Here is a 23,858-nt window from a genome sequence, read left to right on the forward strand (position 1 = left end):
TATATATGTATATATATATATATGTATATATATAAATCAAACAGGAGAACGATCTTCGATGAAGCGAAAAAATAAAACGAGAAAATTCACATCAGAAAACAGTAACACAGCGGAACACATAGATTTATGTGAATCGACAAATTGTCTATGTCCATGGAGTTGCAGAGGATTTTACTACTTGGAAAATTTACATCATTCGATCATCTTGACTTACAAGAGGAATCTCTCACTTCGTTGCTCTCTCTTCTTCTCTCTCTACACCGAGATACGCCGAAGAAATTCTATACCGGAAGAAACCGAAGAAGATAAACTTACAAGAAAAATAAATCAAATTTCTCTTTTGCCACAAACCACCAAGAAGAAGCCAACTTCTGCCACATTTCTCTTTTGCCACAAACCACCAAGAAGAAGCCAAGGGAGAAAAAGTCTTTTTCTTTCTTTTTTTCTTCTGCAGCAAGAAACTACTTCTTGCACTTCTCTTCCTCTATCCCGAGGAAGCTCGAAAAACTCTTCCTCTATCTCGAGAAAGCCCGAAAAAGAACTCAAAAGTGGCTAAGCTCAATCTGAAGGAGAACCGTGCTCTTCTTCCTTTCCTTCGAACCGCATACACCCGCCAGTTGTCTGTCTATTCACGCAGAAGCAGGAAATGGTCGTGACCTTTCGCGATCAAACAGGAGGCTGGATCGAGATCGGGATCGGACTCCAACGCTAACAATAAACTTCTCTGTTCTCCTTACCCCGAGATGTTCCCCTGCGGTGCTTAGTGCGAATCACGATTAGCAATGTGTATGCTTCGCTGAACTAAACACCGAAACCAGATGTCATGAAGGGTGAAGATTGAGAAGAATTACAACGAGGGGCGGCAACCATACGTTTATGTCTGACAGATGAGGTTATGTATCACGTGATGAATTTGAAATCTCCATGAGAGGTATGTAAGAAATTAGAATCTCAATTTATGGCTAAATCTCTGATGAATAAATTGTATCTGAAGCAAAAACTGTATGGGTTGAAGATGCAAGAAGGTTCTGGTTCTCAAGAAGGTTCTGATCGGCGCAGCATGTTAATGACTTCAATCAAATAATCACAGATTTATCACGTCTTGATGTGGTATTGAAGATGAAGACCAAGTAATTATTTTATTGTGTTTATTATTTTTTTCCTATGAACACATGGTGACTACTCTTACATGTTAGAAAGAAACTATCAAAATTGATGAAATTACTGCAGCATTGTTGGCTCACAACCAGCGGATGCAAAATGCATGGGAAAACTCTCATAGCGGCAATTTATATGTTAAGGGTAAGCAAGATCGTAGAAGGAAGAAAGAGAATGAGGGTTTTGGAAGGCGAAATTCCAGATCAAAGTCCAAAGACAAAAAGACAATTCATTGTTACAAGTGCAATGAGTCAGGTCATATTAAGAGAGATTGTCCAAAGCTCAAGAAACTGACTGGGAAGAAAGGTGATGCATCATTGAAGCTTTTTATTTTAATCTCCATCTTGACAAATATCCAGCCCCTTAAGAGAAATAAAAATATCACGGAGTTTCTTACACCGAAGTGGGTTAGACAACCATGTCGTCTAACAACTGCAAACATTCAACAAGTTCAAGTAATGCAATAATTTGTTGATAGTACCGGACTTGATCAACATATCTGCTGCAATTCTGTTGTGATTCGTGAATCAAAATTTTCACACGAAACACTTTTCCTGTTCGCGTCAACACCTCGGCTAAACTGTTGTCCCGTGAGTGAAACCCTTCGTCTGTTCGCAAAACACCTCGTGCCGCTGGCGAAATATCTTCGTGAAACCACTATTCTTGAATAGCCGCGTCTGCTAGCTTCGTCTGCACCCTACAGAACTCCACCTGGCTGTTACAAAAGAAGCCTTTTACCTCTGCCTGTTGCTTGAACTAGCGACGCTGCCTCTACAGCGAACTTCCGAAACAGAACTCGTCGAACTGTAGCAGCACTTGTTCGCTCCCGAGAGCCCGTCTGCCTTGCGAACAATCCGCTGAACTCCTCTATTCTCAAAAAGATGCTTCTGTTCACGGTAATTGCACACAAACTCCTCTGCTCTCTATGAAACTAGACTGTCGCATGAACTACTTGCAAACCGCTCCTTCACAAACTTCCCTGGCCGGAACTCCTTCCTGCAAGCAGCCGCGAACTGCTGTGAAGGTTAACGAACTCCTCCACAAAACTCTTAGCGCCTATTCGCGAAACCGTCTCCTCTGCAAACTCCGATCGAATTCACGAAGCTAGAAAAAACTCTAAAGCTTTGGTCGCCGAACCCTAGCCTTTGAACTCCTCTTTCCTTTCCCTGGGCTGCCTAAATTTTTCATCCGTGCACTAAAATCTCGCTCTGATACCACTTGTTGGATATATGCATTTCTCCTAGGGGACTGGATATTCGCCAAAGTGGAGATTTGTTAGGTATGGCTCATATACCACAATTTGGAATCTCTTGGAGTGAAGAGATGTGTCTCTTGATTGAAGATGTGCGTCTCCTGGAATGAAAAGAAGCGTCTCTTGGAATTTAGTGGGTTGGGGGGAGCGAGGGAGGGCTGATAATTTTGTCTGTGGGTTTTTTTATCTATATATATGATGTGTAACCCTATGTGTGTGTAACTTGACTCCTCTAAAATAGTTAATTCGCCGCTCTGCTCACGAGGACGTAGACATGTTTGTCAAACCTCTTAAATCTCTGTGTTCTTCTGGATTTGTGTCGATTCTTGTTTTTTTTCACCCTTAATTTCTAAACAGATTGTAGATAAGACATTACCCAGAGCTTTCACCCCCATTTAGCAATGACTTTGTTAATACAGGGTTCGGTTTCCCATAGGTGCAAACCCATTTGGTTAATTACCCCTCCCCATAATGGGACGACACTTTCGATTAAGGCTAGTCATTGATAATTGAAAATTAAACATATAATAGCAACATAATTAGGATTTAAACTATAGAATTCATCACTTAAAGCTTAAAACGAATAGTGGGAGAATGAAGACGAAACCTGATAAAGATCCCCATGGTTCCGTTATCTGGGTCGTCGCGGTCTCTGATCTACTAAATCAGAGGATGTAGTCGACCCAACCTGACAAAAGGATTCTTTTCAATACTCATGGATTGCGTAATCCAAGAGATCCTTATAAATCTGGGGTAAATATTTGTCTATGGGGACAAATTGAAATCGACCTTAACTACCATGAGGCTTTGTAAGAATCAATTGTACACTTATGATTTACAACTCAAATATTATAACGTAGTTGGGGAACATACGAACTGCTGTCGTGATCGTAATATAATGACGTCATTTGACAGCAACCAACACGGTCAAAGGGCTTCGGTCGTAACTGTTGTTTTGTAGTGTCATTTGGCGGCAAAATCACGTGGACAGAAGACTCAGATCATGTCCTTATCGACATGTAATTACTTTGATTGTGAATATATTAATACATTTGATATGACATTTGCTCTTTGTGAGCTGAATTAAATCAGAAGTTTCTCATCCTTGATAAACTAATTTTTTTTAACTTTTAGTGATTAAATTTTAGCTCTAATATTTGATTCGTTACTTTGAAAAGCTTGATTTTAAAGATTAATCCATCCAGTTGAAATTTTCGATCAATACGACCATATCAATAGGTTCAGTGAGGTCGATCAAACGAGCAAATGAAACATATCAATCGACTCGATCAGGTCGGTTCGGTCGATCGTTTGAATCGACAAAAGAGTCAATCTTGTCGAAATTCCTGGTGTCGATGAGATAAGATCTATCTGATCGGGCTGGTGCGGTCGATCAGTCGGATCGCCAAAAGAAGTTCGTCGTGTCGATCGGGATGGTGGGGTCAATCAAACAAACAAATGAAACGGGATGATTGATTTAATCGGGCAAGTGCAGTCGATCAGTCGGATCGACAAAAGATAGCCGATCATCTCGATCGAGCCGATAAGACGACCTGACAGGGCGACATGCAAAATTGATAGTTTTAATGTATATTTAAAAAAAAAAAAAACATATCACACATAATGCTGATGCGAATACATGCACATGACAAAGAGATACAATCATCCTTAGCAGCAAAGCTGGCTCAACCTAACAACCTTATGGTCACCCTAAGGGTGGTTAATGAGGCAAAGCTGTCGTCACTGCGAAGCGATGCGCACCCGCTTCCATTTGCCCGACACTAAGAAATTTCATAAGGACAGTCTTCGCGGTGAAGGGAACATCTAAATCGTGAAATTTCATTCTCTAAGCCCAAAGAGCAAATTTCGCTCCCCTTCTTTGTGGAAACAAAATCGCCGGCGTAAACACGGGGTTGAGACGACCCCAGACATTGAGATTTTGTCCTAGAAATGAAAAGGTTAGGTTTGCTCTTGGATTCGTGATGGGATCGTAGAAGCTCCTAAGCCATGGGGGTTTCCACTAGGAATACCAAGAATCCTAACCTAGATTCTCTAACATCCAGACCTAATGGCCCTAATGAAAGGAAGATCAAAAGCTTAAGGAATCTCACCACCGTGGTGTTCGATCAAAGTCCAACTTTCATTCTGAAAGAAGCTTTCGTAGTGGTAGGAGAGATGATGATGCCAGGTTCTGACAAAGTTCCGAGCTCCAAAGAAGTTCTAGCAAAGCTTCGGTGATACTTCCTCGAGCTATGATGAAGCTCTCCTTTAGCGCAGGAGAGAAGACACCTCGCTCCTTCAGTAGCCAAGTTTCTCTTCAAGAAGGACTCCTCACACACTTAAATGAAGTGGTGGAGGAAGAGGAAGAGGAAGAGAAGAAGAAATCTTGGTGGAAGAAGAAAAGGAAGAAGAAGAAGTAGGGGCTCTTGGAAGCAAACCCCTTCTCTCAGGCTTCCCTAGTGTTCTCCACGCCAAAGTCTACAAGAAATCCTTTCAACACCAAGGAAGAGGACCACTATAGCTTTCACCACCTGGAGAAGAAGAACTCCCCAAGGAGAAGCCATAGCCATAATGGAGGAGAATTAGGGAGAAGACTTAGCTACCTTCTCTCTTCCATAGGCTTGCATGTAGCCCCCTTTCTCCAAGCCTCCTAAGTGTCCAAAAAGTGGAAACATGGCCACTCCAACTTTTTCCCCATCGATTATTCCCTAAGTATCCCCTTAAAAATGCTCTTTAGCTGCTTGAAAGGTGATTCCTGACGAGGTTTGATGGAGATGCCAAGGAGAAAAGGGGACCAAAAATTTGACCTGGCATTGGGTGCATGGAGCCTACTTTCCAGGGGCTTGGGAAAGGCTGCATAAAAGGGGTTTTGGGTGTCTAGGCCCCCAGTAGGCTAGCGCCTACGTATTGTGCTCTCGGTTTGGAGGCTTCAGAGGGCAATCCTGGCACCTAGGCGCCAGGAGGCTGGAGCCTACTTGTTAAGATCTTGAGTTTTGAGCTCCTTAGAGGTTGTTTTAGGCATCGGGGTTGGCGCCTAGGCGCCAGTTTGACCCTGAAAACTCCATTTTCATAAAAAAAAACGTTCAGTAGAGGATTTTCTTGATTTGAAAACCATGGGGGACCAAATAAAACTGAAATATGGTCCCATGACTCAAAAAATGAGAATTTTTACTGACCTTTTTTCAAGGAGATTCGTTGCTGACGATCGCCCCAAACCACAACATAGTTACGACGTTCTAAACTCTAATCTTCCCGAAAATGCCTACGGGAAGCTTCGATGAGTTCCTTTGACCACGGGAGACTTCATATGGATATAACATGTTCTTTAAACGTCGGAAGGGATGTCGAATACGTTTCATATCCTGAGTAAGCTCGTTCAACCGTTAATTCTTCCGGGTAAGGTCGAATCATCGCAGTCCCTAGTTTCATGCCCTGAATACTTACCATAATGTCTCAAATGGGTGTCTTAAGTTGCGATATATTGCAAGTGAGCAGATAATCGTCTCGAGCTAGTCAAGTGGACACCCTACACACGTGACATCAAAAATTAATGTCATAAAAGACCCCCAACAAGTGTGATGTGCCATTAAGACAGTGCATTTTTTGGAAGTAGCTCAATTTTTTATTGAGCCAAGGTCGTAGTGGCATGACCCGAAGGGTGGTCCATAGGTCGTAGAGGCATGACCGCAAAGGTAGGTCCAGATACCATAGAGGCATGACCTAAAAAGCGGATCCAGAGGCCATATAAGCATAACCCGGGGTGGACGAAGTGAAAAGCTTCAAATAACCGAAACAGTAAGAAGAAATGTTGAGGCACTTATATTCTGCCTTAAGGGGTACGTGAGACAGGAAGGTTAGATTATCTCATATTATCTGAGTCATCTGATTTGTCTCATCGTAAGAAACTAACCAAGCATCAATTGTGGTTCCCGTCAAAGCGAAACACCCATATTTTAGTCAGAAGGCTGAGAAGCCCGATGAATTTTGACTAAAATCGTGACTAGTCCAGTGACTAAATAATATAACTAGTAGAGAAGGACCGGTTATCTCTTGTGACTCTGGTCATCTATTTACAGGTTGAGGGGGAATGTTGAAGGACTCACATCCAACTTGAATGTTGCAGGAAGTAATCGTATCAGGAGGGAAAATGCTAAATCCGATCTTGAAATCCGACCAAGGTATAAGGCCCATAAAACCTTAGATACCTGCTACAATAAGGCAAAATGCCAAAGAGGCATATATTTGACCTTAAGGGGTACAAAAGATAAGAAGGTTGGATTACCTCCTATAATCCAAGTCATCTGATATGTCTCCTCGTAAGAAACCGACCAAGCATGAGCTATGGTTCCCATTGAGTGAAGTACCCATCACAACAACCAGGTGGCCAGAAAGACCAGAGTGTTCTGATTGAAGTGGAAACTAAGGACTTTAATAGTGTAGTTAATCGAGAAGGCTTAATTATCTCATATGATTCAAGTCATCTATCGTGCTCTCATAAATGAACCAACTAGAACGTCATATGGTCCGGAAGGCACCAAAATAGGTGGTGTTAAAGCCAAAGATGTCAAATGGTGAGTTGTTCTCGTGACAGAGCCAACCAAAAGGGCCATAAAGCTCGAGAAACATCGAACGCTAGATGAACAAAGCAGTATAGAAAACTGAGACACATTGGTAAGAACAAGCTAGGCAATTCTTATCGCATAACATCATAGTATTGTCGAATATTAAGATATTGTGACTAGCACAAATTAGTTAGATGTCTAAGGTGGTCCAACTAATAGGCATGTTTTTGGACAGGGTGATGAGATTCAACAAAGTCAAAAAATGGGGGAAGAGTCGAATAACCCTCAACATGAGGGGTGCTTCTTTGTACACCAACAAGAAGACTCCCGTTGGGAATTTTTCGGGGGCATGAAGATATCCCGCGTATGAATGGATTAGCTAAGCAAATAAAAGGCTTGAATTGATGTGACATACCATTTAACGTGGTGAACAGAGTTAGCGGAGTCGACCAAAATACTGAAGAAGTATTAAAAGAGTTTGATGTCTGAGACGGTCCAATCTCAGGGTGCTTTTATAAAATTTAGTGCAACAACCTCACTGCAGGTTTCCTCAAGAATGAGTAGAACATTTCTCATCCGATCGGGTATCGAAAACCCTATTAGGCGTGGATCAGTTATGTGAGTGAGAGTTCTAATTGATACAACATATCTACTGGCAAAGCAGTGGAGTACCCAAGTCAGTCATAATCGCTGAAATGGGTTGGGTGGCCTGAGTGGCCCGTCCCATGGAGGAATTTAACAAGAAGGTAACTCCTGTTGGTATCACAAGGTAATCGAACCCGGGGGTGGGATGAACACACCGGTTCATCTTTGAAGTGCTTCTGCTAGCTTTGACGAAGCGACCCTCATCGGGGATTCCTCTAAGGCTAATAGGGTAGTCCTTGTTCGAGGGACATTGGGACAGCCCAACCTGTAGAAGGGACTTTTGTCACACACCTAACAAGGTGACCCCACTAGGGATTTATTTCGGGTATGAAGGTATCCCGCTTAAGAATGGACCAGCTAGGCAAATTGAATGTCGCGGCCAATTAAACATGAGAAGTTGATACTGCGACCGCAAAGGTCTCTGTTACCACGATCTCGTTGCTGGTTTCTGGAGGGAGTAAGGCATTCGGCTTTGGAATTGTATGTGGCCACCAAGAAAATTGGGTATGAGAAATTGCGATGCAGAGAAAGACGAGCAAAAAAGGAGCGGTGGAGAGATTAATATTTCGATTAGGAGGGGAATGATAGGAAAACAGTCCCTTGAGTAAGTTAAGGGAGATGCCCCATTTACTTGGAATAGAAGCGCGAACACTTAATTGGCATGAGAGTGTGAGCAAATAACTTAATATTAATTAAATTTAATTAAATCTAATTAATAACATTATTTATTTTTAATACTTCTTTTTTTTAAGGCCAACCGGAAATTCAATTTTTGTTTAGGAGAGGGGACCAAAAGCCAACTCAATTATGTGGATCTATCAAGGGAACAGTACTTGCCATTAAACATTGTTTAACTATAGTATGAGTCGGCCTATATTAGTTCAAACAATTGAATTTGATAGCATTCATTAGTGCACGATCTAAATTATAAACTACATTAGGCACATTGGTGGTCAGATTTGTTTTAAACTCATTAACTTAAGCTTTTATGTGTAGGCCATGTCAAGCCAATTCGTGTATGGCTCGAAATCCACTCAAAAAATATCGTTCCAAAGTTTTAGCTTATAGCTTGGCTTATTTATTTCGATACAATCTCAATCCGAGATAAAATTCAAATCAACTTTCAAGCGATTAACAATCTCCAAGCTAAATTCATAGCTCTCCACTCAATTCAATTCCTATGCATTTACATACCTATCATCTAAAATTCAATTTTTGCATACATGCCACTTATCTACACATGAAAACCTGCATTTCACTTTTTTAAAATTTAAAATCATGAAATTTTTTATGTGATATGAAAATTAAGGGCAATATAAATGTAAAATGCCAACTTTAGGTATTACATATGTGAATACATAGGAACTGAATGGTATGCATGTAATTTATGAGTTTTGTAGTATCTGTGCGAATCTGACATTATCTTCTTCCTTTTCAACAGTTCTCCTACTGGGGAGCAGGGTAGCACAATCAGCAGCTTCCATCTCCGAATCTGAAGAAGCTCGTGCATGGCTCATACTTGCCTGGGTCAGCACAGTAGCCGGAAACCTCTCCCTCCTCGGCTCCGCCGCTAATCTCATTGTCTGCGAGCAGGCTCGGAGGGCTCAGTTTTATGGCTATAATCTCTCCTTTCTCAGCCATTTAAAATTTGGACTCCCTTCCACCATTATCATTACTGCCATCGGCTTGCCTCTCATAAGAACTTACTGATCATTCTGCTATTCAATTCACTTAAAATAAAACATTTATTTACAAATTTACCCAGTTTGGTGTTTTATTTGACGTTTTAGTCTGATTTTAAATTTATTTAATGAATTAGAGACCCTTTAGCAGCATTCAAATTTGTAGAATTGGCACTTGTAATTTTCTCACCCTGGCTTTTGATTTATGTACCATTGATTTTCTGCTATAAGTGCTTGTTTGTATTATTGTATACGGTGAATGTTTGATGTGATCAATGTGGTAACCCATTTCAATCTGTGGGACAAGGGGTTTCTGTAATCATCAACCTATAGTAGATTTTTACAACTCGGTAAGGACTCATGGTTTTTTCTCTTTTTGAGATTTTCCAAGTAAAAACTTTTGGTGTCATTACTAGTTGTTCTCTTTCACTTTAATGTGTATTGAATCCTCGAATTTTCTAGCTCGCATCAATTGTGATATAAATGTAAAAAAAGTAATTCAAGTGATAGATATGTAAATACATAGAATTTATGTGGTATGAATATATAAACGCCCGATAAAATTTAAAATAAAACAGGGCACTAACGATTTTTCTCTTTTACGTCACTATCAATTGCTGCTATGTTGATAATTTATAAGTTAAGTGCCCTTATCAGAAAATGTTAATGCCAGCTAGCTTGCGCCAACTTCTATTCCACAACACTACTGATCGTCTGGGGCAAATCATCAAACACATAAGCGACAAAAAAGAGCGGATCTACTACCTACCTCCACGAAGCTGATCGATCCCCTTCCGCTGGACGCGTAGCGGCCGCACTAACTAAAAGCGAACATTCCAGCTTCTAAGAACAGCTTATAAATGGCTCCGGAGTACCCATTCTGTCATCAAATCACTCCACGGCTTCTGTGTGCTTATATGAAAGTAAAGTATGGCGGCAGGCGCAAGAGTTTTGGCAGTTGCATTTCTTTTGCTGATCAGCATTGAGCTAATTGCCGCTGGAAGAGCTGCCATCATGGGTGCCGCAGGGGGAGGTGGTTATGGGCGGGGTGGTGGGGGAGGGGGAGGAGAAGGTGGCGGGTCGGGATTTGGATCCGGTGTTGGTAATGGATACGGGCATGGATCCGGATTTGGATCTGGATATGGATCCGGAAGTGGGGGCGGCGGCGGTGGCGGTGGCGGTGGTGGAGGTGGTGGTGGTGGTGGTGAAGGAGGAGGTGGTGGGTATGGTCGTGGTGGCGGATTCGGATATGGATCTGGATATGGTAGCGGATCGGGTGGGGCAGACGGCGGCGGCGGCGGCGGCAGCGGTGGTGGGGGCGGTGGCGGAGGAGGATCTGGTGAGGGTTATGGGGGAGGATCTGGTTACGGGTCTGGTTATGGATCCGGGTATGGGGGTGGGCGAGGCTAGGGTTTTGGGGTTGGGATTTTAGTTGATTAGGCGTTGGTTTAGCAGAGAAGAAGCACTGCCTGCAGATTTGCTTGATTGCAATAATATAAATAGGAATAAAGCTGTGCTCCATGTGTATTGCATATACTATAAAACTATAAGATATAAATAAAGAGGTTGTACACAATTTTTTTTAAAAATAATATTTTATTTAGATATTAAAGTATATTTAAGAAATTATCAATTTGTGCTTTTAGCATCTAATATCATAAATTTATGAACATGTTCATTGAATTATATTTTTTTATTACTATTAAAGTACATAGAATTTGAAAGATGCTATCAAAGCAAGATTAAAAGTATGTTTGGAGCAACAATGTGGTGCGGGTAATGCACCGTATTTTAGGAAAAATTATTCCGTAAAAACACCGCATTCAGAGATGCATGCGGTGTACGATCTCCACCGTTGATCACAGCTTTCGGTGGGACTCACTTTTAATTTTTCTTTTAACAAAAAAAAAATCCCACCGAAAGAGGTGATCGATGGTGAAGATAGGACACCACATACATCTCTGCATGCGGTGTCTGCACGGAATAATTTTTCGTATTTTAGGGTGTTTGATAAAATTATATTTTGATGTTTTTTTTTTTAAAAAAAATTATGGTGGAAATTGAGTTTTGTAACATGTCAGAAGGTTGCAATCCAATCTTCCAAAAATAAAAATAAATCTAATAATCATCACAATTTTTTGAATAATAGTTTGTTCTGTGGTTGCTTCACAGATGTTTCTTCAAACAATTATAGCTGGCCTAAAGAAACGGTAAACAAAAATAAAAAATAAAAAAAATAAAACTCTCAAAGAAAGGAGCGATTTTTTTGCGTGACAACGACCACAATATACTCGATCGTGGTGTTTTTTTTCTCTCTATCGCGATCGAAAAATTACCGCCGTTGTCCGGACATAGCTCTGCAACAGGACAACGTATGCAAATGTTTTTCCAAAGAAAGAGGTGCATGTGTAATCTAAATAAAGAGCTGTAAGAGAATGAAGAGTCCAAGAGAAAAACAAGGTGGGCTCCCAAAGCCCAAATACAAGGGCCGCCCAAAAACAATTGTGTAGTCGTCCAAACAACTAGTTTAGTTAAAATATAAAATCCATTAATGTGTATCATGTAAAGAGCAGGAAATGGTCAAGTTGATTGAAATACACATTTTCATCAATAAGTCAAGTGGCATGTATGTAATAATTGAAGTGTTAGATATGTAAATACACGAGAACTAAGTGGTATTTATGTAAATCTTTCATTATATATATTTGGTACATTCTAAAAATATATTATTAATAAATAAATAAATTTTAAATAAATATGACTTAAAATAAAAAAAAAGTATCAATGACAATAAATTTAATAACATCAACTTTCAAAAATTATAGAGATTAAAAAATAATTTTAAGTTTATGATATAGAAAAAATAAGCAATAAATGCATCTATTGGATTCATTTTTGTCTTTTCTAGATACTGCCCCCTATTTTCAGAATTGTATTGGGCTTTCGCGGGCATAGCTCAGTCGTCCGAGCACGAAAGTCCAAAAAAAGTAAAAAAACAATCAGGCATCATGTCCTCGATGACCGCATGGAAAAATTATTGTATCAGGTGTCCAATAATGGGGTGTGACATGGCCCCCTGTTATTGGACATCTGATGCAGATTTACAATAGGTGTCCTGATGCAATAAGTTCTCGACCGGCATGGCAGCCCCACACAAGATAAGACTTGTATTGGAAACCAACCGCCAGCATTTACGGTGCCGCAGCGTCTGGATCTCTGGGCACTTTCTAAAATATCCCCAAATCAATTTGAGCAAGTTCTTAAACATGTGATCTAAGTACCATGACATGATATTCATCATGCAGAACTTGCTTGAGTTGGATTTGAGCTAGATGGAAGATCACAACTTCTTGGTTGGAGCTCTGTTGGCCTCATTTACCATAAGCTTGTCATATAGTCCTTTCATATATTCTCTTATTAAGCTCTTTTCTTTGATACTTTTCAAAAACTCGTGTGCACTCTATCAAACAAAGCCTTTTTTTTTTTTTTTTTTTGTTTAAGTAGCAAGAGCTTAATACTTATCCAACTTCACCAATAGAGCTATTCCTTTTTGCCCATTTTAGATTTCTAAACTGGTAGGAATACTCGCTTCCGAGGCTGGAACTTGTAGATCAATCCGTTGCTCGGACAATACTTGTAAAGCCCTTAGTTTAATATTCATCTTTCTCAAATTTTGCACTATATATAATATATATATATATAGATTGTTATGGACTCCATGGTGATACAATGAAATTATTAACTAGAATTTTACCAAGAATAAACAAGCTAATTTGTCCCCACTTAGCGGGATAAAAACTTGTTGTTTTTGTTGTTGTACACAAGCTAAGTCTGCACAGTTTAGCGATGGAAGAACTCCCACGCATGGATATTGTAACAATGAACTACTATATGTTTATTATGGTATGTGTACTTCAAAAGCAGCCAAAATTTATTTCAGAGCAATGAAATTCCAAAATGCATCAGATAACAAAGAAAAGAGGAGTGAATAATTCTATAATGCAAAACTTGATGATAGAAGTGATGTTTATACAAATTTCTTCTAAGAGAGACCACGAACTACACCTTTAATCTAATTTGGGTCAATTTGTGAAGAAAATGGATGGGATTTACTGTATTTAATATTCATGTCATCAATGAAATCCATTTTCATAATAAAACTCGGTTAACATAGAAAGGCAGGAGACATAAGCATAGAAGTGGTCTACAAAGTTACGGTCAGGAATCATACCAATTGAGCCTAGGAATCACAATAAAACTCAGTTAACTGCAAAATTCGATTTTTTTTATTCAGTTCATTCTTTAACAGAGCAGTATAATGGCCGCACATAAAGCAGGAAATGTAATAGATATTGAAAGCCGGAAGCATCAACCTCCTGATAAACGTTGCTGTGGGAGTTCTGCAAGCAGCAATTTTCTTTATTCCAATTATGTTCTTTGTTTTTCTTAAAAAACTATTTATCTAGTCTAGGAGATGTGTGCAAATCTTACAAAATGTGTGTTTTTGTTATATTGACCTGTACAGTTTATATTATGCTTGAATACATAAATTTTCATGGCCAACTATATTTTTGTTAATAGAGCTTCAAGATACACTTGTGCTTTTCTTTATCCAATCCTCTCTTTTACCTTGTTACTGATGAACTTGTGTCATATTTGTTGATCTCATATCATTTTTTTTTTCAAACTAAAATTAATACAAATTTTCGATGATTGTATCCTTGGACTTTGGAGGTAGATATAGCAATCCCATAAATTGTATGTTCTTAATTTTGTCCCATCCTGTTGCTGAAAAATTGACTGACATTTTATCTAAAGAAGTGCAAGAGTATAATTATCAATGGCTGAAATGAACAATTTCAGATTTGATCAAATCCTCAAGTCAACAAACTAGTGACTCGAGAGGTTTGCAAAGTCTTAATTTAACACAACTGAAAATGAACCAAGTAAACAAGGAATATGAGTTTTAAAAGGAGATATACCTCTTGATCTCTTGATCCCGGCATCATACCTTTCCTAAAAGGACATATCTTCCCTTTCCTATGTTCGTCACAGACACTGCTCCATCGCATGCTTTTTGTGTTTCAGGAATTTCTCTGTTAAATGACATTTATATTATCTATTGTTATATGTAAAATGTCTCATTTAACCTTTGTTGTGTTTACAATTTTGTCATGCCTCTTGATTATAAATACGATGGCTTATTAAGCTGTAATAATGTAAAAAAATAAATATATCTCAACTTATCTTTCTTCAGGCTTGTTATCTGGTCTATCTTTTCCCTTTTTCCTCTCTTTTCCCTTTTTCCTCTCCTTCTTCTTCTTCTCTTCTCTTCTGTTATCTTCACTTGATATCAGAGCCGTAACACCTCTTGCAAGGATGGACTCAACATTTTTCCATCTACACAAAAACATAGGCAAAATGCGGCACAATTCAACAAGATCAAGAAAATCTGCACTCCAACATCCATCAAAACGTTGCCACAATGCCTCCTACACAGGAAAATTATCTAGTTTGGAAAATACAGGTATCAAAACTACTTACAGTAAGCGAATTTGATTCTTTTCTTGATTGCAGCACCTCTCATCCACCAAGATTTATATCCGGTAAGACTGGTGCTCAAATTGAAAATAAAGACTAACTTCTATGGCAACTGATTGACAAAAACCTAGCCACTGCAATCTTTTCCACCACTTCCCCCTCCACTCCCTTATATCCTTCATCTCACCACCACCAAAAACAACAACTTACCGAGGTTCTGATCAAGTTCTTGTCAAAAACGGCCAGCAAACAAGCATCACACGTGTTGGTAAGAGAATATTTCCTACCGTGACAGTTAAGTTAACTCTCTCCCCCCGCCTATGTGCTCCCAAATTATGTCATAATCTCATAACTGTACAGAAACTCACTAAAGACAACAACTGTCAAATCATTTTCAATGCTAATCAATTTCAAATTCAGGATATGAAAACCAAGAAAGTACGTCTAACTGGAGCAATTGATCAAGGTTTATACCCTATCACTGCTCTTACTACCACCAAAGGGTCAAACATATGACACCACCAATTCGGACATCCGCACCATGATGTTCTTTCAATGATTGTTCACTCTCAACCTCACTTGAGCATTCCATTATTCAAATATATTTGCCATGAATATTTTCAGAACAAAAGTCATAAGCTACCTTCTCATGTAGTACAACTACTTATAAACTTTTAGAAATGATACATTCTGACATTTGGGGGCATTTTCCTCATCCTTCACTTGAAGGATATCCATATTATGTTACTTTTATCGATTCTTACTCTTTTTTTTGTTGGTGTATTCCGCTGAAATATAAATCTGAAACTGCCTCGTCTTTCATTTCTTTACATAACAAGATAAAAACTCACTTTAATACTAATATAAAATATATTAGAACTGACTGTGGAGATGAATAAATGTCAAATGAACTCAAAATACATTTACAAAATAATGGAGTTATATATCAGTGCAGCTGTCTCTACACACAAACAAAATGGTATTGCGGAGCGAAAACATCGACACTTAGTTGAGATAGCAAGAACAATGTTAAATACTGCGCACCTTCTTATTAAATTCTGGATGGATGCATTGTAAACAACAACCTACCTCCTAAACCGCATTCTCCACTAACACTCAGAAAGTATCACATTTTCAATTACTTTATAACACACCGCCTGAATATCAAAATCCCAAGACCTTTGGTTGTTTATGCTTTCCTAGACATAACATTCCACCACACATAAGTTTTCCACAAAGGCCCCATAATTCATCTTTTTAGGATATAAGTCACAACACAAAGACTATAGGTCTTTTGATATTCAGACACGAAAGCTTATTATGGCAAGGCATATTACTTTCAATGAATCTTCTTTTCCCTATAAACAGCCGGTTTCTCCGCTCTCTTTACACTGCAATGAAGCCCTGCCGAAACCTCAAACCAGGCCTTTGAGTCCTGAATGAATCGAAGTCGACTGATGACTTGGAATAATCGGAATATCTCCTCTTTTTATGGGAGACATGAAGCCAAGGGTACTCAAAGATAATCGGGACAACCAAAGTTTTGAAAAAAGAGATAACTGAATGACTGTAAGTTAATGATGATGGAAAAGAATAGTTTTTGCTTGAATGAGATGAGAATAAATTACTCAAATATGACAATGTAAACGAGGTGATACTTCTCAATGGCTCCATTAGCAACAGTGATGGGTCATTTATAACGATGTATGTGATGGATTATGAGCAGCACATCATTGCTGTAAGAAAAAATGCTGCGACATTTGCTTGTATTTTGTTGCCAGTTAAAAGCTCTCCCCCCAGTGTTATTTATAGCCAAGTTCTTGAGATTAGGAGCTTTACAGGTAATAAAACTAGGCGATGACATTTCATTTATAAGAAAGATCCTTAAATAAATACGAAGAAAAAAAAGAGAAAAAAAAATTAGATAAGTAGATAGAAATAGTTCATCATCAGTGATACAGTTATTCGTTATTACAATAAGCACACGCATAACATAACATGGCATAACTAAATAACAAGTACTTGCTTACTGATGGTAACAACATGAATAACACGACAACTCATAATTAAGCAAGGCAATATATATATATATAATTTTCATGTACATACATATATGTATATATATATATATACATATATGTATGTACATGAAAATTTGTTACCTCACCTCTCTTTGCTGCCTGAGTTTCGATTACCGGCGAGCAAAACATTGATGCTTAGTTTGCCAACTACTGCTCTGCTTACTACTACGCTCAAGGTTCGCACGTTTGGACTCCGACGATGATTCGGCCTCATGAAATGCATGGTGACGTGATCGGGGTATCGCCATTGTTGGGACTTGATGTTCACGGTTATAGCGCTGCATCAACTCTTGATGACAATTTTTTATTTCCAAAATTCGCAAGGAAGGAGGAAGTTCTGGTAATTCTCGGAGCTGAAGGACTTTCTTAATGCTAAGTAAATGAAGAGAAGAAAGGCTCGGAAGGCAAGAAGGCAGGCAATTTAATTCATCAAGATCTTCTAGCCATAGTGAACGCAAAGAGGGAGGAAGGACTGGCAATGATTTGAGGAGCACAATGCTTCTCAAGGATAGATGCTTTAAGAATGAGATGGCTGACAGAGAAGATGGCAGACACTGCAATGATTCGAGCTTTTTAAGATATAACTGCTCCATCGAGGGGGGGATGTTCGACAGAAGCTGAAGCTGAGGAACCTTTTCCACCCTTAGGACTTTAAGTGAAGAGAGGCTTTCCAAGGAAGAAGGGAGAGATTGCAGGGATTTTAACCTTCTAAAGTTCAGCACACAAAGGGATGCGCTAACTTGCAAAAACCACTGCTCTACCTCATTTGTAAAAGAAACCAACATATCATTATCCTCAATTGTCAGCTTTTCCAAGGAAGTGATACTTCTCAATGGCGCCATTAGCAACACGGATGGATCACTTATGGTGAGTTCATTGAGTATGAGCTTGAAATTCTCAGTGGTATCTCCTCTCAGATAGTTGAAATTTCCACAACTTTGAATTAAAATGCTGCGACAGTAGCCAGTATCTTGTAGCCAGTTAAAATCTTTCCACCCAATGTTCCGTACCTTTAATTGATTCAGCTTAGGGGGCAAATAGGGCAACTCCAGCAAATTTGGGCAGTCTTCTAGCCACAGTTCTGTTAAACAAGGAAAAAACCAGTCATCTTCTTCTGTCCCTGCTGCATCAAACCATTCCTCCAGTACTTCTAATTTTGAAATATGTAGCAACTGCAGTGATGGAAACACACAGACTTTACCATTCCCACAGAATTTATTATCAAGCCGCTTTGCTTTTGGCATGTTATGAAGGCACAGAGACTTGAGGTAGGGAAGCTGCCCAAAAGGGGGAAGAGTTTCCCACTCCAAACACTCTTCCAGTTGGATGTACTCTAGATTGAAGGTTAAATTGGTATCATACATCCACAATGCAGACCTTACACCCATGTATGCACGTATGGACAATCTCTTTAGATTTTGGTATGGTTGAAGATTTTCAAGCACATTCACATCTAAGTCAGGATCGATAATGTTCCGCAAACTTCCACTTCCCAAATTTAATTCATAATCATTATCACTACCCCAATCTAAGGATAAATCCGTAAGTTTTCTCTTCTCACATAATTTTCCAGTGCAAGCCTCTTCGGCATCCTTAACATTTCCAAGAAATTGTATTCTTAATCGGCGCAACTCGCTCATATGTTCCAGCTCCCCAATTTTATAACCATTCTCATTCTTAACAGTAAACCCACCAAGTTCTTGAAGAGATCTTAACTTTCCAATTCCAGAGATCTTAGAAAAGACATTTTGGGGCAATTGTAGGTAACGCAAGTTAGAAAGGTTGCTCATGTTAAATGGTAAGAAATCATCAAAAGATTCCCAATCTCTTTTGTAAATTATGAACTGCAAGTGATAAAGTTTGCTTAGAGATCTAGGCATCCGAGTGATCATAGTTTTATCAAAATTCAAGTATCGTAGATGTATCAAATTTTCAATAGCCTCAGGTATTGTTTGCACAAATGGAGAACTTATGAACAACAAACGAATCCCTTTCGTTGCTTTAAATACTTCAGGAAGTGCATCAGTAATATCTTGATAACATCCATGATAGATCAAAAAAAGCGAATGCAAATATTTAAATTCTTTGATCATTTTCAACATTTCTAAATTTTTAGTTGAAATAAATAAGTGTCGAATAGTTTTGGGAATTCTATAAGGTAACTCTTTATTCTCCATGAATCTAGAACATTCCTCTGCAGAAACAGACTGAACTAATTCATGTAGTAAATCATGCATCTTATAGTATGTTTCATATTTAGTTTGGAACTCATCAAATAAAGACTTTTTGACCAAATTATTAAAATACCTTCCTCCAATATCTTCCATAGTCTCTCCTGCAATGGGAGGAGCTTGAATGAAACCCAATGCAATCCACATTCGAACTAAATCATCTTTATCAAACTTATGATCATTTGGGAATATACTACAAAATGCGAAACAATTTTGAAGAGGCTTTGGGAGGACTGTATAACTCAATCTTAAGATGGACAGGATGTTATTTTGCCCTAGTTCCGATTCAGTGCTTCCAATATCACTATTTAAAATGCTCATCCAATAGCTCTCATTCAAGTTAGAATTCAGAACACCACCGATGATCTTCGTTGCCAATGGAGATCCTGAAAGCTTTTTAACTATCAAACTAGCAATGTATGTTAATTTTTTACAAGCACCATGATTCTCTACACCAGCAAACGCATGGGTGTTAAGTAGCTTCAAACACACATCTTCCTCCAAACCCTTTATTCTCAATGTTTCCTTCTTCTTTTCAGTAACCTTTGCAATCATCGATGCAACTGAATCCATTCGAGTAGTTATCACAATCTTACTTCCAGAACTTCCATTAGTCAGAGTGGAGAGCACATTCTCCCATTTACTCATATCTTCCTCCCAAATGTCATCCAGAACAAGCAAGAATCTCTTGGATCGCACGGCAGTTTCAAGACTCTCTTGAACAGCAGCAAGTGACTCCAAACGAGGCCTCTCTTTTTTAAGACATTCCAACATATCGACAATGACCTTCTTCGCATCAAAGTCGTTGGAAACACAAACCCACATATTCAGGTCAAATTCTTCTTTCACATCTTCAAAGATGTGTTGCAAGAGAGTTGTCTTGCCCATGCCACCATGACCCACTATAGATAGAAAAGAAATGTTTTTGTACAAAGTAGAGCTAGTAATATGAGTTGGATCTTCATTTGTTGGCTTCCTCAACCACTGCATAACAAAATCCTTATCCTTGCCTCGACCGATGAGATTAGTTTTAGGCAAGGATCCTGTTTCACGAGCTTTGCACAACTGAAGCTCCTGTTCCTGCTGCTCCTGCTTTGCGTTTACTAAGAGATGAAGGAAAGTACTGACCTCAGCTGAAACTTTATCAAGTTTCTTCACAACCTTCTCCAGTCTCTTCAAACTGGGATCCAACTTGAGAGCACGTTTGCCAATTTTCTTTAAGGAACTCATGGTGGAACGCACCTTCTGCTGCTTCTTGTTTCTGGTAAGCTGTTCTTTATGCTTCATGTACTCAAACTCGTCAAGAACATCAGCTGCTTCATCGATGGCATCTCGTAGTTGCCATATCCAGCTGTTGAGAGATGGGTTTCGATCTCTGATCTGTGCTTGGGTGGAAGCAGAGACGACAGCTTGGACTTTGGGGTGGTTCTCTCGCAGCCTTTCGAGCTCTTCCTTCACGCCCATCTGCCATCTATATTGATCTTGCAGGTAATCAAAGCAAGCGTTGATGATCTTGTCCATGACTGGGCCAACAATCCAGTCTGCCATGGCACCGATCGAGGTAGAAGCAGGAGGGAAGATGGTGGAAGAGAGGAAGAGAAGAAGAGGGTGGTCAAAGAAGACGCAAGTAGGCGGCTTTGCTATGAAGAATCTGTGGTGGTGGGCAGCGGAGGGGATGCGATAAGTAGCATGACAAGTTGGGAGTGATTTGGTTGTGTATTAATTCGTTGATTTGACGGGCATAAATAATTTAGTTTGAATATTTGCTAGAATAACTTTTTAAGGGGCATTTCCATGCATATCAGACATACTTTCACATTAATATATAGTCAGTGGAACAAATGCGAAGAAGAAATCTGAAGAAAAAAAAGTATTTATACATTGTCACAGTTTTATTTTTATTTTTATTCGCAAAAACGTTGATCCCAGCAAATATCAAAAAGTAAGAGCTGTATTGAAATTATTATGGAGCTTCAAATAAATAACTTAGAATTTTATTTTAATTTAGGTTCATTAAGAAAATATATTACAATTTTACAGTTAAAGATCAGAGAGAGATTGTGTGTGTTCAACACAAATCCCTTCAAAGTTCAAAGCTACTTCAGCCATCTGTGAGTACTACTTATGGTGGCCTGAGAAAGGTGAAAATTTTGAGTACGTTGTCCAGACATCTGGAAGCAGCAGCGTCCGGACAACGGTCAAGAAGTAATAATCATGGATTTTTTTTTTCTATCAATCACATGCACAAGCAAAATTTTTTCTTGAGGAAGAGGCCTTTGAGGCTGCTGGCCTCAAGTAACACCTGATGTCCTCTATAACATGAAAAAAGTGATTAGTTAAAGTAGCAATAACAACAAAAGGAAGTATGAGAGGCATAATGTATGCAGCAAAATTAAAAGGATGATGCAAAATCAAAACAACAAAAGTAGTGACACTTGTAAAAAAAAAAAATTTATTTATTTTTACCTCTTCGTCTCCTTGGCTTGAATCTTTCAACACATCAAAATCTGCATTTTGTTACCGCTGCATCTGTCTTGCATTATAGCATGCAACCATTAGCACAATAATTTATCTTCCTAGTATCTCTAACTTAGTTCATCTCCTCTCTTGCGATCCCTTGTCCGTCTCTTTCTTGTTCTAAGCTACAATCGGAGCCCTGTGCGATTGTCTTCGTTTTCTTCTGTCTTAAGTCCCGCATGTTTCTACTGTTTCTCTTTTGTTTATTCATGCAAGAATCCCTGACTTGCGCCAAAATTTCCCTCCGTGCGCCGTAAAGTCCTGTACACCCTCTTCTCCCTTTTCGAGACTGCACTGTCAAAGTCGATCTCCCTCCCTGTCGTCTCGTGTAATTGCCGAATCCTCCCTCTGTTTAAGTTGGTTTTCCCCTGTTCACACAAACAATTCTTCGCACATTGTCGTTCCTTAATGTTGAAAACATGTTGCTCCATTCCTTCCCCTCACAGCAAACGTATCGCTCGATTCAAGAATCGAAATCCTCTGTCGCCTCCTTAACCTGCTTCCCCCTGATCCGTACCTTCTATGCACAAATTCGTGACATATAGAGGCCTTAGATCCTCCCTGTGTCGCGATCCTTACTGTCGAGCCCGCTCTTCTCTAGCCCATTGCGTACGCGAAGCCTTCTCCCTGCCGCACCGCCCGTTTGTAGCCTAAACTGTGATCTTCCCTGTCTCGCATCGAAGCCAAGCAGCACAACCCGATTCACCTCTACTGCGATCGATTTCCAACGTCGAACTCCCAGCGCACGGGACGTCTTCTTCCCAGTTGCGACCCAGCCTTCCTTCTCCTCCTATCTGCGTCGAACATTTATCTGGCCTAGCCTGATTCTACCTTTGCTCTTGTGCGATTCTCCTATATTAAACCGAGAGTAGGGGTGTAAACGATCGTTTATATCTCAAAAAGTGCGTTAGTGTTTGTTTGCTTAGCGCCTAGAATACAAGTCGTTCACGAATAAAGAGTCATTTTGATAACTCTAATCACACTGTCATAAAATGTTAAGAATTGAGGCAAGATTTAAAACAACATTTGAATCTAATTTAATAATTTTTATTTTATTTTCTTCGTTAATACTTTTAATTGATTATAAATCTTTGTAGCCTTGTAGTCAATTAATTTTTTTAAAAATACTATTCATCATATATATATATATATATATAATTGATTAGTAGTATTTCGAGTCAAAACAAGTTGAACATGGACAAACAAATATTTATTCGTGTTGTTCTTATTCGACTCTTTAACCGAGCCGAACATGAGCTTCTTAACGACCGAACACAAGCTGTTCACGTACAACGAGCCGTTTTGACAGCTCTAACCGAGAGTTCACCTTATTCAAGCTCGATCATTATATCAGCCTAGCCTAATTATTGTTGCCCAACCCGAGCGCTCTTACCTGTCTAGTTTGTCTCATAACATCATGACTTAAATATTATTTTTGCTCATTTCCTCCAGACAACAGTGTCTTATGACACCGAAGACCAGCTGGGAAGGTGGGCATTCTATCATGCATCTAAACGGGGGTTGAATCCCGGAGGCTGCTAAAAATTTGGGTGAATTGGGCTTGTTATTAGTTTAAAATTTTAAGATGTTTGAGCTTATAAAATAGCTTAAAATTCAACTTATTTCAAAATTTAAAATGATTTGGACTCGAGCTTTTAAAATTTAGACTTTTAGGGGTTTCAAATGTCAAAGACCCAGGTTTTTAAATATTTAGGCTTTGTAGGTTTAAAATTTGTAGGTTTAAATGCCATCCCTTGACACCTAAGCAGTGGGGTTAAGCTCTCAAATGGCCAGCTAAGCTCCCCTTTGGCCATTTTCTATAAAATCCACCCCTCACGGCCATGGAGGGGGTGGTAAAAATTTTCTTACTGAGGCCTTCCAAACTCCCCTTAGAGCTTCCCTGAGGGACCCTTAGCACATCTCAATCCATTTTCCCCTCGCAATTCCACCACAGAGAGCCAATTTTGAGCTCAAACTCTTACCCGAAACCAGGACAAAATCCAATCTCCACCTACACAGCCCCAAATCCTAAATTGATTGGCTCTACACCTTCACAAGAGTGAAAGAAGCTAAAGCCCAATCAAATTACCTTTCCACAGAGCCTCTACCATAGCCCTCAACCAACACCTGAAATGGGCTGTGCTCGAATTCATACTTAGGCTTTACACCAGAGCCAGAGGCTTCATCCT

The 23,858-nt window shown here is 39.2% G+C and overlaps 3 protein-coding genes across 6 annotated transcripts in view; 2 read left to right on the top strand and 1 right to left on the bottom strand.

The window, feature by feature from the left end:
* LOC110025097 (putative transporter arsB) overlaps positions 1-9,432 on the top strand; it is a 12,045-nt gene extending 2,613 nt beyond the window's left edge. For both annotated transcript variants that reach the window (XM_020725370.1, XM_020725372.1), the window contains one exon: positions 9,059-9,432. In XM_020725370.1, the coding sequence (XP_020581029.1) occupies positions 9,059-9,327 (269 nt within the window). In that variant the 3' untranslated portion in view covers positions 9,328-9,432. The remainder of the gene's footprint in view (positions 1-9,058) is intronic.
* A 797-nt stretch (positions 9,433-10,229) lies between these two features.
* LOC110025106 (glycine-rich cell wall structural protein 2-like) lies at positions 10,230-10,709 on the top strand. Its single transcript, XM_020725389.1, has one exon. The coding sequence runs from the start codon at positions 10,230-10,232 to the stop codon at positions 10,707-10,709; it is 480 nt and encodes a 159-aa protein (XP_020581048.1).
* Positions 10,710-14,107: 3,398 nt separating this feature from the next.
* LOC110025103 (putative disease resistance protein RGA3) lies at positions 14,108-22,259 on the bottom strand. 3 transcript variants are annotated; one of them, XR_002294089.1, is made up of 3 exons: positions 17,008-20,966; positions 14,543-14,699; positions 14,134-14,395 (listed from the first exon to the last, which is right to left on the bottom strand). XR_002294089.1 is itself a non-coding variant. In XM_020725386.1 (2 exons), the coding sequence occupies exon 1, from the start codon at positions 20,698-20,700 to the stop codon at positions 17,032-17,034; it is 3,669 nt and encodes a 1,222-aa protein (XP_020581045.1). In that variant the 5' UTR covers positions 20,701-20,966; the 3' UTR covers positions 14,134-14,699; positions 17,008-17,031. The 3 variants fall into 3 exon arrangements, 1 of the variants encoding a protein (XP_020581045.1); XR_002294090.1 differs by lacking the exon at positions 17,008-20,966 and adding an exon at positions 21,619-22,259 and having other exon boundaries at positions 14,108-14,699; XM_020725386.1 differs by having other exon boundaries at positions 14,134-14,699.
* Positions 22,260-23,858: the final 1,599 nt, after the last annotated feature.

The sequence above is a fragment of the Phalaenopsis equestris genome, unplaced genomic scaffold (assembly GCF_001263595.1).
Source record: "Phalaenopsis equestris unplaced genomic scaffold, ASM126359v1 Scaffold000288, whole genome shotgun sequence".
Classification (NCBI taxonomy): domain Eukaryota; kingdom Viridiplantae; phylum Streptophyta; class Magnoliopsida; order Asparagales; family Orchidaceae; genus Phalaenopsis; species Phalaenopsis equestris.

What these genes read in the sequence shown, in the direction of transcription:
- LOC110025103 (XM_020725386.1), bottom strand. Translation starts at nt 20,700, where the DNA reads ATGGCAGACTGGATTGTTGGCCCAGTCATGGACAAGATCATCAACGCT.
- LOC110025106 (XM_020725389.1), top strand. Translation starts at nt 10,230, where the DNA reads ATGGCGGCAGGCGCAAGAGTTTTGGCAGTTGCATTTCTTTTGCTGATC.